The sequence below is a fragment of the Neopelma chrysocephalum genome, unplaced genomic scaffold, assembly GCF_003984885.1.
Source record: "Neopelma chrysocephalum unplaced genomic scaffold, ASM398488v2 Primary Assembly neopelma1_43, whole genome shotgun sequence".
NCBI classification, from domain to species: Eukaryota; Metazoa; Chordata; class Aves; order Passeriformes; family Pipridae; genus Neopelma; species Neopelma chrysocephalum.
This window is the reverse complement of record NW_020897702.1, coordinates 22,347,227-22,359,329: the sequence shown is the minus strand read 5'-3', so window position 1 is coordinate 22,359,329 and position 12,103 is coordinate 22,347,227. Positions and strand designations below refer to the sequence as shown.

General features: G+C 44.1%; 1 protein-coding gene across 4 annotated transcripts in view; it reads left to right on the top strand.

Annotated features, from left to right (window-relative positions):
* The window catches only part of MYO7A (myosin VIIA), a 103,429-nt gene that overhangs the window by 38,816 nt on the left and 52,510 nt on the right, over window positions 1-12,103 (top strand). For 2 of the 4 annotated variants that reach the window (XM_027677603.1, XM_027677601.1), the window contains exons 3-6: window positions 3,453-3,566; window positions 4,586-4,738; window positions 7,654-7,671; window positions 10,506-10,690. In XM_027677603.1, coding sequence (XP_027533404.1) covers window positions 3,453-3,566; window positions 4,586-4,738; window positions 7,654-7,671; window positions 10,506-10,690 — 470 coding nt within the window. The remainder of the gene's footprint in view (window positions 1-3,452; window positions 3,567-4,585; window positions 4,739-7,653; window positions 7,672-10,505; window positions 10,691-12,103) is intronic. The other 2 variants (XM_027677602.1, XM_027677604.1) reach the window with 1 other exon arrangement.

The following is a 12,103-nucleotide window of genomic DNA, read 5'->3' as shown; positions in this document are numbered from 1 at the left end:
TCCCGCAGTGCTGTTCATATACAGTGAGCATGTCAGCTGGCCAGTGGAGGACCATGGCTGATGCGTGGAAATTTTTCTCCTAGGAGAAGATCTTTACCAAGAGCCATATTGTGAATCAGATCAGAGGGTGTCCTGCAAGCAGCAGGCATAGACATGTTGCAGGTCTAAAGCAAACCAGCCACAGGATTCTGGCATTCATGGTGGAATACACATAGAAAGCAGAGAGAGGGACAAACACCACTGCTAAGTTTTGGAGATGTTGAAGAAGAAGAAAGTCGTTTTCATGCAGCCATGCCCTGAGGTGGTGGAAGATCAGGAGAAAGACCAGGGCAAATGGACACTACTCCGCAATGTCAACCAGGTCCTGAAGCCCACGACCATTTTAGCGGTAAGATAGGGGGTCCTGAGCCCTGAGCATGGCTGGGAGCTTTCAGGCTACTTTGAAACCTGTCTTGCTATTGTTGGGATCCTTATACTGCTTACACCAGCTTCTCTCACCTTTCTCCTTTGTCCCCATCAAGCATTGTAGCTCCCCAGCAGTGAACCTTCTTGCTCTTCACATTTGGAAGTTCCTCCTAAAGATCCTCTTTGTGAATTGTGTGGATCTATGTGTGCACCCATCATGGTGGTGTATCCTCCTCTTGCACTGCTATTCGGTTGTCACTGCCCATAGTTTGTGAGGTCGTGAGGGTCTGCCCCGGAGCATTTGGAAGGGCACTGGCACCCAGTGACTGAGTTGAGGAGGAAGAGTTGGACCGTGTTGATACTGTAAAGGGTCTGCTGGTATTCTCATTTCTCCAGTAATCTGTCATGTGTATTGAAAAATAACTGAGGCATGAGGCAGGTTATGCAACTCACAAGCCGGTCTGCCCCAGCTGGTAAATGCATGAATCACCCTGATTTGCCCTGAAATCCCCAATATATCTGCTGTTTTGGGAGCTGATCTGAAGGTGATTGCATCAGCAGAAGGAACATAACTGACTTCCATGGGGTTTATGTCAAATTGATTAAGGTCAGAAAAGGAAATAGATCGGCACTCTTAGTAAGTTATGTTATTTTTTAACCCCCCCCCCCAACCTTCCTGACCTTACCAGCTTAGCCCATCCCATAAGACTTTTTTCACCAGTATTAAGAACTGCACTTTAATGGGTTTAGAACGAAGCAGTTTGTGGGGACGGGCACTCGGTGTATTAGGCAGACAAAGCACAGAAGTTGTCTTAGTGGTAGTAGAGTATCAATTTACCTTGGGTAGAGCAGACTGCCTTTTATCTCAGCTGTGTGGTAACAGAACATATGAAGCAGGCTGCTTTTACAGCTATTCAATATTAGAGATTTTTTTCTAAAAAAACAGCATTACAATTAACATTTTCTTGATTAAGAGCAATTTTTACAGACCTGCTGAGGTGTCAGAAAGGTTTTCTAATGAACAGGGACTGAGCAACCCGGCTCTTCTCTTGCTGACACCTTGATCAGGTTACCCGCCCTGTGCATGAATTTGCCCAGTGATGCAGAGAGGATGACAATGCTGAACACTCTGAAAAGTTTGAGAGTGTTGGATCAAAGAAGCTAAGAAATAAATATTAATATAAATGGATTTATAACGTATCTACTCCTGACAGTGCATTCATTAGTTGTTTCTTTTCCACATTTTAACTGAGTTATGAGAAGTGAGGATAAGACAGCTAATGAGAAAAAGATATGAATATGATATTTTTATGAGCTGGATAAAGATACTTATAACAGAGCTGTAGCACAACCCTCTGACGAAATGAAAACTCAAACTGAGGACTGGATCCTGAGCTCCATGTAAGCAGGATGACTGTATTGATATCCTACTGGAAAGCAGGGTGGAGTCTACCACAAAATGGTTGGGGATGCCTAGTGTGTAGTGTTTGTCCATGTGTGAGTCCCTAAGTGTAACCTTACATCCTGGTGGCACTCACAGGTTAGTATCTCTCAGAAGTCTTAGTGAATGATGACTTGGATGGTGATGTCTCCAGTTTCCACTGCCCAGCGTGGAGATGAAGGTTGTTCAGCAGCCTTGGGTCAAACCAAATCTATAAATATAGTCTGTCCACAGAAATGATTGATAGTGGATGCTCAGGAAGGGGTTATATAAGAGCACATGCAAAGTGATACCTCCTGGTTTTCCCTTCTCCTTCTCCCAGCAGTTTTTCAGGACTTCAATAGGTAGATTTTGCATTGTGCTTAATAGGTACAAGTGGAGCTGGTCCCCAGGAATGTGGTGTTAAGTGGGGCTACAAGTTCACACATTAAGTTCAGCTGCATGAATGCAAACACACCTGGCAACTAGATTGCTCCCAATTTTAGTACGTCTTCACATTGAGAATAGGGGTGGAAAATAATTCTGCTTTGTTTCAGCGTGGGTCCTTCTTGGGCCTTTAGTTTGGAGTTATTTTAGAATTTGCTATTGTATTGAGGAAAACAGCTTCTTTAAAAGCTTTTTTTGCATTTGAGTAATTTAATCTCCACAGAGCTGATAAGCAGATAGTCCCTGCTCAGCAGGACTGACAGAGGTCTGTAGGATCACCAGTGACATGGTGAGTGGATAAGGGTTAACTGCTTGCTATGTCTCCCAAAATGAAAACACAGAGGTCTCAACTGAAAGAGGTGAAACATTTGAAACATATAAAAGGACACAATTTTTTGTAGCTAAATTCTTCCTTTGGGATTATGGATGCTGAAACTTTGCAGAGCTTCAGGACTCAAGTGGACATGCTCACAGTAGATAAAATCCACTGAAAAGTGTTAAATGCAAACATCCCACCTACACATCACTGTAGCTGGGAGAACTCCTGAAGAAGTACATATATCTGCCTCTCTGGTTATGTTCTTCACTCATCTTTAGTCAATCCTTTTTCAGCAGTCTCCAAGGTATATTTGATAGCGGTTATCTGCAAGGAAGAATTGTGCCACAAGCCTCCAGACAGGGCTTAGCAGAGCTCAGAACCATCTCCTAAATGTGACCTTCTAGGTTTGTATGTTAGACAGAGGAAAACCTCTGTCAGGGTGCATTTTTCTGCCTGTGTCGCTGCCCTGTAACCTGTTTCTACTGGATGCATTCTGTGACCAACAACCACTCAGAAGCTTGAGAAACAAGAGTGCAGGGGGTGTATGCTGTGTGGACATGCCCTGCTGCTGATACCTTGCAGTGGGTTTCATAGAATCATAAAAGTTGGAAAAGACCTCTGAAATCATCAGTCCAATCATTAACCCAGCACGACCGTGTTCATCACTAAGCCATAGCCCCAAGTGCCACATCCAAAGCATCTGCTTCCCTGAGCACATGTGAAAAGGAGTGGTTTGTGGTTTGCAAAGGAAGTCATTTGACTTGTATTAATGATTTGGGTACCAAATGCCAGCAACTTCTATCCCAAGGGATGCTGTACTTTCTGCAGCCCTGAGTGTAACTATCTTCTCTTTGATTCCAGGGGGATTATGTGTGGATGGACCTCAAAACTGGACGGGAATTCGATGTTCCCATTGGAGCGGTGGTTAAACTGTGTGACTCTGGACAGATCCAGGTTGTGGATGATGAAGGCAATGTACGTACAAAGGGTTATGATGACCCTTCTACAGCTCTATGACCTGGCTAGGCCAGGAGTCATAGGGCCGTGATGATTGGCTTTGTTATGGACTTCTCACGTGTCCTTTGGAGCCACCTGTGCCATAGTTTTCTATTTGTAAAGACAAGATAGTATTGTGTCCCTACTTTTATGGCTGTACTGGGAGTGCAACGTTGAGAAGCTGCTAGAGTACAATGGTAACAGAAACCCCCAAAATACATTTAGATAGTGCTTTGAACAAACCTACCTTAACCTGCTCTTCTTGTGCTGTTATCCAGTCCTTTCTAACCTCCTACCAATACCACATGTGCCTAAACACTGGTTTTCTTTCAATTTCTCACCTCTATTTTTCTGCAATTGTAGCTGCTTTAGAGCAAGGTCTATATCACAAGCAGAAGGTGGCTCTCTGTCCTTCATAATTTTAGTTTTTTTCTGACTGAGATAGTTGTAACTGCTCTCATTGCCTTCAACGATAATAGAAAGAGATTTGGTTTAGCAGGGTCCTTGTGTACACTTTGTAGTGGCTTTTGAAGCCCTTTAGAAGTGGTTAGTCTAAACAACACTCTGCCAATAAAAGTATGATTTTGCCACCCCTGACCATCCCTCTCTCCTTTTCTAAATCATCTTCTCTCTTCTCAACAGTATATTGTGGCAAAATGATGTGAAAATGTAGTTGTGAAGGGAAAAACAAATCTGCTATTTTTTATAAACTCCCCTACTGTGATGGATGACTACTGCCCTGGAGGAGGCTCCTGCCAGAATGGCTCGTGTCTCATCTCTCTTGCTGCTCCAATAAAACTCCGATAAAGAGATGTTTTCCTTCTTCTGTTATGAATCTTTCAAATTAATGAATGCCTTGCCCCAGGAATAGAAGCTGTGGCATGTGTGCTTATGCTCTCCCATGTATGTTCCTCCATCTGGTCCTTCTGTTTGGGGTGGGCTGTTTCCCAGTGGTCTCTCATTTGACTTATCTCTCTCTGTCCTTGCTCTCTTCTCAGGAGCACTGGATTTCCCCACAGAATGCCAGCCACATCAAACCCATGCACCCTACCTCCATCCATGGAGTGGAGGACATGATCCGCCTGGGGGACCTGAATGAAGCAGGAATTCTCAGGAACCTGCTGATCCGCTATCGGGAGCACCTCATCTATGTGAGTGTCCACCTTTTGTTCTGCACTCCACCCTCTGCTCTCCTTAGCACTGAGGAACCCATGTGGGAGAAACCCTGATTGAACTGAGCATCTGGGTTTCTATATTCTCTTTGTTGCAAGTGGTGAAGGGATTCTGACTTTAGAGGACACATTGCAGAGCTTATGGATGCCCCAGTGAAAGACCCCATGGGTTAGGTAATGGGCAAAGTCCCTGTCACCTGGCTGTACAGCCTCTGTAGAAGTTTTGGGGATGTGCCTTAACTTTCTGCACATAGAATAGCCAGTTCAACTCAGGCCTTTTCCCCCGGAACCATTAACTCATTCAACCTAAATGGGTGAAGACAACTATTTCTGTAGGTGGAAGAGGTGGAAGAAGGTTGAGGAGGTGCATGCATGAGATAACTGGGAACAAGGGAGTAAGCAAACTCCCAAAACAGCTCTAAAAAATCTTCCCAATCTATGTTTATGACTTGTTGCTCTGGGTTGCCTGGGATCCGGACAGCTGATCTCTGGGGACAGCAGTGTCCTTCCTTAGGTCAGCTCAGTCATGTCATGCCCAGTGAACCCAGTGCAGCCTTATCAACCCAAACAGACATTCATAAATTGAGGGTTTTACAGGAAGCCAGTCAGAACTGCATCTCTTTTCTGTGATAGCATTGCAAAGACCACCTCCCCAACAGGACAGGAATCAGCATTCAAGTCTCTGTGCTGGTTTTATCAGTGTGCTGTATGCTGTGTTGTCTTGTGCACATTTTTTGGACAGAAATTCAGAGTGTGTGTTGTGTTTGCTGCTAGCTAATGTACTCAAACAGCCTTTGCAAATATGGAAAATTTGGTATTGCTTTTAGATCCTACAGTTTTCAGATATTCAGGTAAGTGCCTGCTGTTACTTTGAAGGCTTTTTCAAAGCCATCTGGGCATCTAATTTTTAAAAGGCTCTAGAGACTACTAGATTTTCAGGCCAGAGGGAAATGCAAGACAGTCAGACTTCCCAGGTAGCCTAAGCCAACATAGCATGGCCAGGATTTTATTTATTTAGTCTGCTTGTTCTGCTTGATTCCCAGTGCCTTTTGACAGGATGGTTTTGGATTAGAGCTGGGCAGTAATGGAGAAGACACCACGGTTACATAGACCGTTCATATGATTGAGAGCTTCTTGTCCCAACTCTGGAAAACTCCCCTCTCTCCTCAGAGATGGAGTCAAATCCTAGAGGAAGAGGACATAGCTGCTGGAAAAGCACCCCTAAGTCCCCAAAGCTTGGAGGACAACAGAGATCCTCAAATTCATCTCTCACTCAGGCACCTTATTTGTTGTGTATGATGTCTAAGTCCCCTGCATTGTCAGTTTAGAAAAAGAGAAGCATGACCAGAAAATTATTCACACATTAGATTTACTAAGTTTCTCCCTGGAGCTATTTTTAGGGAGACAGAGCCATTTGTAATGATAAAATAGCAAGTTAGCAGCCCAAATTCATACTTGAGGTAGTGTCTCTCTGTACACTGAGCATCCATGGCAGTTACCAGAGATATCAATGGAGCAAACAGAGACAAGTCTGCCTTTCAGCTACGTGAACAGAAGTGCCTGTCAGATTAAGTGATTGTTTTACAGATGTCTGGAGCTTGGATATCATAGGAAAGTTTATGTTGGAAGGAAAGTTTAGATTGGAGATCTAAAGTCCAACTTCCTCCAGCTCAAAGCACATCCCTCTTCGAGGTTAGGTGTAGTACTTTTGTGGATAACTGAATTCAAGCAATCTGAATGTCACCTGAGAAGTACAGATGGCCAATAATTTATAGCTGATTGGCTCATTCAGGGAACACGTATTTATCCATTGAGCATTGCACCTTTTTTTGCTGCTTGTGGGCACCCTGCAGTGGCACAAAGTGGATTCCTTCCACTCTCTCTGAGGAAGTTTGGATCATGTTGGCTATTTATTCAGTGGTGTCCATGTGTCTCTCCTGGTGTCCCCATGCCATCTGGCAAGCGCAAGTGACCAGAGATCCTCAGATATAATCTCATGTGTGCTATATCATATTGCCTGTGAATACATTGAACTCCTTCATAAAAGCTCTGTCTCTGAACTTCCTCACCAAGCTATTCACAGGCATGCAGGGAGATTATGAGCACAAATACGCCCCAGGCAAAGCGTTGTTTGGCAACATCATACTAATAAGGGCTGATGCAAAGGGCAGCTTCTAACCTGGAGGCAAGCGTGGGTGGTGATTTGGGCTGAAGTGACTCAGTAAGCATGTCGGTTTCTTTACAAGTTCTTCTGGTCTCATGGTGACAGTGTCCTGTGTCCTGCAGAGCTACTGCCTAAGGGATGGCCACATCCCACATTTGCATCACAGAAGTTCCGGCTTACTGTGCTATGATTGCTCCACACCACTAATGGCTTTAGAGTGCCAGCACAAGAACCTGGGCACAGCACAGCAATTAGTGCAAATCTCAAAATCAGAATAACACTCTCAAAATTACAGAGTTCTGTATCTATTCTCCTGATAAAAAGGCACGTAAACCACCTCTGTCTATGTGTGTGTAGTTGGGGGCTCAGGAACCCAACTTTAGCTCTCACCTGTTAAGAGTGATGGCACTAGGAGGAGTAGATATGTGTTAGATGTGGTAAATATTGATGGCAGTTTTGCAAAGTCAAAGTACCATATAGATGCCATGTGGGTAAGGAATACCCAGTCTCCTGAGGTGTTTTAATCTGTGGTATAATTTTCTCTGTCTTAAATATGGTGAAGTTTCACTGCTTGAGAGAGGATTTCTGAGCCTGCTGAGTAAAGGGTGACTTTTCCAGTAGGACTCCAGTTCCTCTAGTTTCCTCATGTCCTTAGCTTTGTGGAGGATGTAGTTTTGCTCTAATAAAATATAATTTCCCTTTTTCTCCTCCCTCACATTTTACTCATAAGACAAACTGCGGCGGGAGGGTAAGTATGACTCGGCATTGTCACTTGCAATCATTGTCATGCCTTCCACTGGATCACTTTTTTCTGTTCACCATTGTGGCCTTCTCATTTACTTTGCACCACCATTGCTGCTGCTTCACAAATGCACTGACAGCATCATCCACTTTGGTGCAGAGCTTGACCCTCATGGCGAAGTTGTGACACCCTCTCTGGGCTGGAAGGTCCCCAACATGTGAATGTGGTTAAAACTTTAAGAGCTTCTCAGTAATGACCTTAACTTGAAGGAAAGAAACTTCTGCAGCAAAATAAGAAAAGCTTCGAGAAGGGCTAGTTGCCTTCAGTTTGGCTTGTATACACTAAGAGAACTATACTGAATAGCAAGAGAGTCTGGTGGGGAGTTTGGACTCTGAGTAAGGTTAAATCTCTTTATCTGGAGATGAAACCAATGCCTGCTGCTGCTCTCTAAGGGCTGCCAAAATGCAGCAATGTTTGGTAGAGCTTTAACCCCATAACAATCCAGATGAAGACAGCCATGGTGTTCTGGATAGCGAGGGAAGCAGGCTCAGAAAGGATTTGTTTGGGGCTAATTAAAATGTAGGTCATGCAGGCAGTAATGAATTTGCTCTGGGATGTAGTTCCTCTGGTCAGTTACGGCAGAGTCCCTGCTATCAGTAAAGCTTTATTTTCTCAATAGAGAGCGGCTTTGCCATCCCCCAGCAATAGAAACAAGGAAGATAATATTTCCTTGGAAGTGCCCTTTAGCCCCTCATCAGCAAAGTGGACAAAGTTTTGCATTCTGTTAGTTGTGAGAACTGGGCAAATTGCGAGTATTTATCAACTAGGCATGACCTACAAAAACAAGCCATAGTACAAGAGTTCATGCTGACAAAGTGTTTTGTGGATCACAAGGGAAAGGTCAGTGAGAGCATCCAGAAAACATTCCTGTCACTAATGGTTAACACCTTTAGAAGTCTTCCTGGCTGCATTCGGAGCAGGGCAGACCAGTGTGACTGAAATGCAGGGATTTCAGAGACCTCTGCAAGGAGTTAGTCTTTTTTGAAAAGAGGCTCAAGGAAGATGAGAAATGTCCCTAAAATTAACCTGGTAATTAATTATGAGTCTTCCAAGTATCTCAGCCAGGACTCAAAGGAATCTTCATTAGGGATCTTGGAATCATAATCTCACTCAGAAATTGAGCTCACTCCTTCTCTGAGCACTAAGGTTACATGCTCTGTCCCCTTTGAAGGCTTCTCTGGGACTTCTCTGCTCCCTTTTTTCAGTGTCTTCTTCTAAAGTCCATTCTGCATGATTTCACAGCCAATTTCTACCCACTGGATTTGTGACAATATTGTTCTTGAGCTCCAAGTGCTCTTTTCCCTTACTGGCATGTAACCCCTACTACAGAGAAGAGTAACGTGCCCTTTCTCAGTCACCACTGTACAGTCAAACCTCACCTGGGACTTAACAGGAAGTTGCTCTCTTGTTTTGGCCATGAGAGTAGAAGATGAGGAGCCCCTAATGCCTTTCAGCATCCCTGCTATGGGACATAATCGCCATCTACTGGCTGCCTTCAGGAAGCCTGAGCTGGTGGCGAGCTGGTGGCAAGCTGGTTGCGTAGATGGTGGCAAACAAATAATTTTTTCTCTTTCACACACATCCTTGCATGTGCCACTTTGCTGCCTTGTGTCAGAGTCTAACTGCTTTTAGGCCACGCAGATAAAAACCCATAAGGATTATTTTAGTGTTGAAATTACTTATTTTGTTTCCTGAAAAAATATATGCAGCACTGAGAGCACTTTTCACAGCTGTTTCCACCAGGAAAGGAAGGTGGGATTAATCTTGTAGCTTTAGTTGCCAAAAATTAACCTAGAGAAGATGACTTGGCTCCTCTGAAGTCACAGAGTGAGAGTAGCCTTCATCTCATGGCCCTTGATTAGCCCAAGGTGGAGGCCTGTTGACTCACCTCCTCTAGACACTAGCTTTTTAGATAGATGAAATAGGGGAAGGAGATCCTCATTCTCTGCCTTGAGCTTGGGATGTGGCCAAACCTCCTAACCTTCTGAGCAAGATAACAAAAGTCCTTTGGTGAGAGGCTTGAGAGAAACGGCTTCCAGAAGGGCAAAAATTAAAGATTAAGATACTACAAAGGATTTTGCTGCCCAAGGCTCAGGTCAGCTTTGCTCATTCGAGTGCCACAGAGAGCATGGGATGGACCAAAGGCCATTTCCAAAATTTCAGAAATAGCTGAGAAGGGATATGTTAGGAATTTGTGAGCTCTATCTGTGTGCACAGAACAAGGTTTAACCTGAAGCATGGAGAGGTTTGATTAGGCAGCGATGGTAGAGAAGAATGTATTACAGAGGGAAGTCTAGCAGCTGTTGTGGATTGATAAAAGAAGGTTAGGCAGACATCTGTCAGAATGGTTTGGATCCAGCTAGTCCTACTTTGAGATATGGGAATGGTCCTCAGGTTTCTTTCATCTCTAGTTTCTCATTATTTTTGCAATGCAGTAGATGTGCATGGATATGTGCTGGCTCTAGCAATATTTCTGTAAATATGAGCTTGACTTGAGACTCTGAATCTTAGCTGAGGAGCATCCAAAACATGAATTAAGGTTTGAGTCCATGCTGTGCATGAGCAGGGCTGAGTATGAACTGATTCAGATAGTTTGGGACTTCTGCTCCAGTTTTGCTCTAGGTTCCACCCCGCAAGCATCTCTGACTTGAACATCATCTTTCATCCAGCTTTTAAAAAGCCTTTATTTTTCTGGCCTTCATCCACACTCCATCCAAGCTGCCAAAGTCTCTCAGCTACACCTCACTGTCCCCATAAACCTTCATGTGCTTCTCCTCCAGACATACACTGGTTCTATACTGGTGGCAGTAAACCCCTACCAGCTTCTACCCATCTACTCACCTGAGCAGATACGCCTGTACACCAACAAAAAGATTGGTGAGATGCCACCACACATCTTCGCAATTGCTGACAACTGCTATTTCAACATGCAGCGCAACAACAAGGACCAGTGTTGTATCATAAGGTGAGTTGGTGAGTTTCCAAATGGGCCATATCCTGAAAACAGATGCTGAGCAGATGCAGCGTGGGTGATTTGGAACAGCTTATCAGATAGAATCAGAAACTGAATTAGATCTTCTGTCTGCATATTCCCAGTGCTGAGGTGGTCTCTGTTTGGAGTCATTCTGTTCCTAGTAAAGGTGCTTTATCAATCCTTTGATATTTACTGTTACAATCCAATAGATCTCATATTCATCTTTAACCTCCCCTTTTAAATTTAAATTCAATACTCCTGCAGACTTCAAAGATGCAGAGATTTATACTTTTTGCACAAGAAAGGGCCAGGGACAAGGTTGATCACTGGACCTGTGGTCATTCACACTGCTGAGCTGGTGTCTCCATGCTCGGCTCCACTCTGGACCAATCAACCTTGGGCACCAAGAAATGCGTAGTCACACTTACAGGTACAGTTCTCTCCAGTATCTGCCCCAAATGATGGTATAAGCTGGATTTGATGTTCTCAGCCCTTCAACAATATACTTTCAAATTTTGAACCCACAGGCAGTCTTCGTGCTTTTTGGCACCCCATCTCTCTAAGGCATGCCCACCCTAAGTTTCATTGCATAAAGAAACATACCTCTGGAACATCCCATGAGCAGTATTTCACATACATAAATCTGAAAAGGCCATTACGTAAGGACTATTTTGCAGGTCTAAAAAAGCATCATGTGGGGCCCAGAGGAGAGTCAATGCAATGTGCCAGTGACCTGAGAAGTGAGGCAATTCACCCATGGGGCCAGGGCTGGATACTCAACGTCAGGAAGGTCTATTTCAGTCACTTATTTTGGTACTCCATATATCATACAGGTCAGAAACTCACACCAGAAGATTTCTGACCAGTTCCTGCTTCTTGTATTACCACAAGAAAACTGAAGTTATCTTTCAGTGAAGAGAAAGCTTTGAGGAATAACTCTTGCTTTCTGTCCCATAAGCTTCTCTCCTACCTTCTCCTTGTTGGAACAAGCCTCAGGGACCTGTGGAAGCTCCTGCTGTTAAAAGGCTTTATTTCACAGTTTGCCTTATTTTGACATCTTATTTTGACGATGTCTCATGGGAACAGCTAGACCATGGATCACAGACAAGGTCATGGTCTGGTGATTATACCTGGAAAAGCACTGCCTGAAAGTTGCTTTGTGACCTTCTTAGTGCTGATTGAATGATGTCATTTGCTGGGGAGACCCAAACCCAAGCAACAGCTTGGGCCAAATGGAACACAAAGCAAATATGGATCTTGGCTGGAAGCTGTGCAGTACCATGTCGTAACATTTGTCATACAACCAGTCCTTGGGGTGCTGGAAACACATCCTTAGTGGTCTCATCCTGCCTCTGCTAACAGAAGAGACACAGAGACAGCAGTCCCTTTGGAGACAGAGAGAGG